We start from the raw sequence: 5,000 nt of genomic DNA on the forward strand, positions 1-5,000 counted from the left end.
GTTGGTATGCTTAACAATGTTGGTATGTTTAACAATGTTGGTATGTTTAACAATGTTGGTATGCTTAACAATGTTGGTATGTTTAACAATGTTGGTATGTTTAACAATGTTGGTATGCTAAACAATGTTGGTATGTTTAACAATGTTGGTATGCTAAACAATGTTGGTATGTTTAACAATGTTTGTTTGCTTCACAATGTTGGTATGTTTAACAATGTTGGTATGTTTAACGATGTTGGTATGTTTAACAATGTTAGTATGTTTGACAATGTTGGTATGTTTAACAATGTTGGTATGTTTGACAATGTTGGTATGTTTAACAATGTTGGTATGTTTAACAATGTTGGTATGTTTAACAATGTTGGTATGTTTAACAATGTTTGTTTGCTTGACAATGTTGGTATGTTAAACAATGTTTGTATGCTTAACAATGTTTGTATGCTTGCTGGTCAGATTGTTATTAGAACACAACAAACATACAACTCTCCTCTCCCCAATAATATAAAGAAATAAATGAACACAACCAGCTTCATGATATCACTTATTATAAGGATCATCAGCAGTATTATGGGATGTCTGTGTGTGTTGGTACCTCCTGGATCCTCCTCGGCGGCGTCCTGCCCGTTGAGGCGGCGCTGACACTGCAGAGGGAAGCAGGTCTGGATCTGGTCCCACAGCTGCTGGTCCACCAGCGTGTTCTTCCTGCTGTTCAGACGAGCCCATGTGGAAACTCTCTTCCTGCACAGAGGACAGCACAGTGTGGCTTTATCCACCGACTCCAGGAAGCACACCTGTAAACACATATAATAATGTATTTAATACTATAGTGTAATAAATAGTATTTACACAGCTGAAATGCTGTGTGGGGTCTCCTGGTGGTGATCGGATGTTGTTTTACAGTACAAATCACACTCTCCCCAGACAGGGTGCATAATAGACAATGAACTTGGTCTGTAACCGATTCCTTTACTGGAACTTCGAAGTCTCCTCCTACCAGCTGAACCCAGGACACTTCTTTAGTGATCCTGATGGAGACTTTTGGAAACAGGAAGTAAAGTGGCCCTTAAATGTTTCCCTGTGGGACCCCATATTTAGTGGTAGTGGTGTGGACATTGTTCTCTGATCACTGTAGATGATAACAGGCAGAGCCCAGTTCCCTGAGATTTGTGATACGACTGGCTGGCCTTCACTAGCACACAGGCAGAACTCCTCCTCAACCCCTGCACTCAGCCGGACAAAGCCAAGGACAGCTGAGAAAAGTAGAACCAGCAAAAATAACTCTACAACAACCAAGCCTACAACTTCGAAACAGATTCACTCCATTGTCGCAGGATCCTAAATCTCCATCTGATGGCCTGGACAAGCAGCTATCTCCTCAAAGCAGGGTAAGAACTGAGAGTAAATGTAAGAGTAAAAGGCTGCAGGCAAAGCTTGTGACTGGGCCTGAGACTCTGATTGTTGGTGACTATGCTGTCAGATGTCAGAACACTGTGCAGCAAGAATACCAAAATACTCTGCTTTCCGAAAGATATGGTCTCTGACATGAGAGATAAAATCCTGGACATCGTGGATGACTATCCCACAGCGAAAAACATCATGGTGCATACAGGAAGCTGTGATATTGTGAAACATTCTGAAGTTCTGAAGCGAGACTTTATTGATCTGTTAAACACAGTCAGCTCTGTCAAGGCTGAGGTGTTCATCAGTGGCCCTCTCCCACCAGTCAGAGGAGGAGATGAAGGATTCAGCAGGCTGTTTGCACTGAACAGATGGCTGTCAACTGCATGTACTGACCATTCAGTCCATTTTATCAACAATTTCTACCTTTTCTGGGAGCGCAGACATCTTTTTACAGCGCATGGAGTTTGCTTGAACAAGTCAGGGGTAAAACTGTTTACCTCAAACCTGTTTTTCTCCCTGTGTCACCCGTCTGTCCCTACTGCCAAGGACAAGATACAAGAGGCGTCTAAACAAGAGATAACCACACAGCATCGCCATGGAGACCTGACGGGAAGGATGCAACCGACTAAGGAGATCCACGAGGAGGAGTCTCCAACCTCATCATCAGGGACCACCTCTGATCTCCCACTTTCTCCCCCCCTCCAAGAGGAGTCTTTACCTCCCTCACCACCCCCCAGACTCCATCCAGGTCCCCCTCCTCTCTACTCACACTCTCCCCATCCTCCCCCCACCTGGAGTTCACTGACAACATGAAAGAGCTGGTCATTGCTGGACCCAAACTCACTCTCCGCTACTCACTTTTGTCTCCTATAATCTCTCCTTAACGTACAGCCCCACCTCCACCACTGGCTCTTAGTTCTCAGCCAGTTTTGATACAATCGGTGAAGTTAGAGCACCCTGCCCCTCCCCCACGGCTCTGCAACCATAAATGCAATGATTGATATCTTCTGGGTCCAGGCTACAAGGCTAATGACACCAATGACTCTCTCCAGGAGAAGTCGGGGCCCTGTATGCAGTGAGCCTTCTCAACTCCTGTCCTGATAGTTTATAGAAAAAGAAAGGTGAGGCTGCGAAGAAACAACAGTGAATCTGCAAACTTAACATTCAGTCTTCGTCAGCCTGTCCAAATAAATTGGGCAAATAAAGCTTTAAACACATTCAACTTAGAGACCTGACATTTAATAAAGCTGTCAGGAAAACATTTTGAGTCAATGATTTTATTGTTAGGCACAAACTGGACATTTTGTTTTTAACTGAAACTTGGTTAAACCAAGATAACAGTGCAGCTGTTCTTAATAATAACAATGCATTTTATTTGCAACGCACTTTTCATTCGGAAAATCTCAGAGTGCCACAGAGCCAGCATAGTAAAAACATAGTTAAAACAAACTATAATAAAAATAACTGGTAAACATAAGCACAATAAAGAAATTAAAAACTAAAAGAATGATTGAATCAACACCTCACAACTTCAGGTTCATGAGTGAAACAAGAGCGCATAAGAAAGGAGGTGGAGTTGCTGTTTTATTTAATGATTCTCTTCAATGCAAGCAGATGTCCTTTGGTCATTTTACTTATTTTGAATATGTGGCTCTGAATTCCACTCAAGCTTTATTCCTAAACATTTACAGACCGCCTAAATACTGTGCAACCTTCTTTGATGAGTTTACTGAATTTCAGTAAACTCATCTTTTTACGAAAGATGAATCTGACGAAAAAACGAATCTGTAATCTGTATTGATTTTGACTGTGTTGTTATTGTTGGTGACTTTAATATCCATGTTAATAATCCCCAGGACAGAGAGTCTATAGCAGCTATGTGGTGTCCTTGATAACTATGATCTGACTCAGCATGTGACAGGACCCACCCACAACAGGGGGTACACTCTGGACCTAATCATCACCAAAGGCAGGGGGGAATCCCCGGTAGGCCGACGGGGTTTTGGGCCGGTCCGATACCGGCCCACCTCCATCACCAACCGGCCCTCGCCGACACGTCCCAGTCGGGGATCGAACCGTTGACCTTCCGGTTCCCAGACGACCTCTTAACCCAGTGAGCCACGGTCGTTGAGTGGGCCGGTCTGACAGTAAACTCCCGGGCCACTTTTTTCCCCCAGTCCGCCCCCGACCAAAGGTGTAAACATTTCCACGGTCGCTGTGACTGATGTTGCACTCTCTGATCATCTCTGTGTTTTTTTTGAGTGCAATCTCCTTGCACACAATGCGTTACATCTCTGAAAACCAGTGGCTGCCGTGCATTTCATACCTGGGCCTTCACTGCTGTCCTGCAGCTGAAATACCACCTTATAACCACATGATGGCGCCACAGCTATTATTCATCTTTAAGGCTGTAACTATGTACATCTTCGTATTAAACCGTTCGGTACGAGTCGTATGAACAATGCTATTATGGTTCACCGACCACAGAATACAGGTCCTGCCATGGCCATCACAGTTCCCCGACCTAAACCCCACAGAAGACCTGTGGGATGAGCTGAAGAGAGTCCACAAGCGTCGACATCGGGATCTGAAGGATGTGGAGAGATTGTGCATGGAGGAATGGTCTCAGAGTAGTGTGTGTGTGTGTGTGTGTTACCTTGCAGAAGGTGTGTGTACATGGTAGTGTAACTGGCTCCATGAAGATCTCCAGACAGACTGGACAGCGACAGTCGTCCAGAGACAGAGCTCCTCTTCTGCTCCTCTCTTCTCTGTCTGACACCTTCACATCCGACACCGGCGTCGCCATCTTCTTCCTCTTCTTCTATAGTTGGTCACAGTTCTGCAGGGAGGACGGTCGGAATATGTTGTTGTAGTTTTAGGATTTCAGGATTTTTTCCTCTTTATGTTGAATGTCTTAATGTTGAAATAAGTGTTTTCACTTTGATATGATTTAAGTTTTATAATCTGTCAATAATATGAATCTAATAAATCCTGACTCTGGGTAAGTTTGCAATAATACAAATATTAAATAACGGCTATTATTTTGTACATGTGTTGACGTCATGTGTTGATTATCTTAACGTGCGGCCCGGCCGCTAGCAGCAGTCGTGGCTGATCACCTGGTCCAGTGAGCTCTGCTGCCGGGTACATACACCCCACACGCGTCCACATCACTGATGTCACTGACTGACACTTCACAAAGGGAACTACTTCTTTATTTAGTTAAAATAAATACTTCACCACCATCACTTGTGTCTCGTCCATATTTGTCCTAAGAGCCGGGTTATGACAATCAATAGGAGATATTGATGAAACTATAAACACACGTTAATGATGACGAAAATATTAATTATTAATAGAGAACTCAGAGCTTCAATCATAAAGTTATCAAACTTTTAAAGTTTAAAACGGAGAAACAAGTCGGAAGTTGGAGCTAACTCGATCCTAACGTTAGCATCGAGTTAGCTGTGCTAGAGGACTCACCTAAAGTCTCAACAGGTTAACACACACAGGTAAAGATGAATATAGTTCTTAGTACTGTACTATAGTACTATATATATGTACTGTGACGTGTTCACTCACCTGAGCTACGTTCACCT

The 5,000-nt window shown here is 43.5% G+C and overlaps 1 protein-coding gene across 2 annotated transcripts in view; it reads right to left on the reverse strand.

Moving 5' to 3' along the window:
- Positions 1-5,000, reverse strand: part of rnf168 (ring finger protein 168) — a 12,660-nt gene that overhangs the window by 7,580 nt on the left and 80 nt on the right. For both annotated transcript variants that reach the window (XM_079271434.1, XM_079271433.1), the window contains exons 1-3: positions 4,984-5,000; positions 4,058-4,240; positions 593-791 (exon numbers count right to left, since the gene is read on the reverse strand). The exon at positions 4,984-5,000 is cut by the window's right edge and continues 80 nt beyond it. In XM_079271434.1, coding sequence (XP_079127560.1) covers positions 593-791; positions 4,058-4,207 — 349 coding nt within the window. In that variant the 5' untranslated portion in view covers positions 4,208-4,240; positions 4,984-5,000. The remainder of the gene's footprint in view (positions 1-592; positions 792-4,057; positions 4,241-4,983) is intronic.

The sequence above is a fragment of the Melanostigma gelatinosum genome, assembly GCF_949748355.1.
Source record: "Melanostigma gelatinosum genome assembly, chromosome: 7".
NCBI classification, from domain to species: Eukaryota; Metazoa; Chordata; class Actinopteri; order Perciformes; family Zoarcidae; genus Melanostigma; species Melanostigma gelatinosum.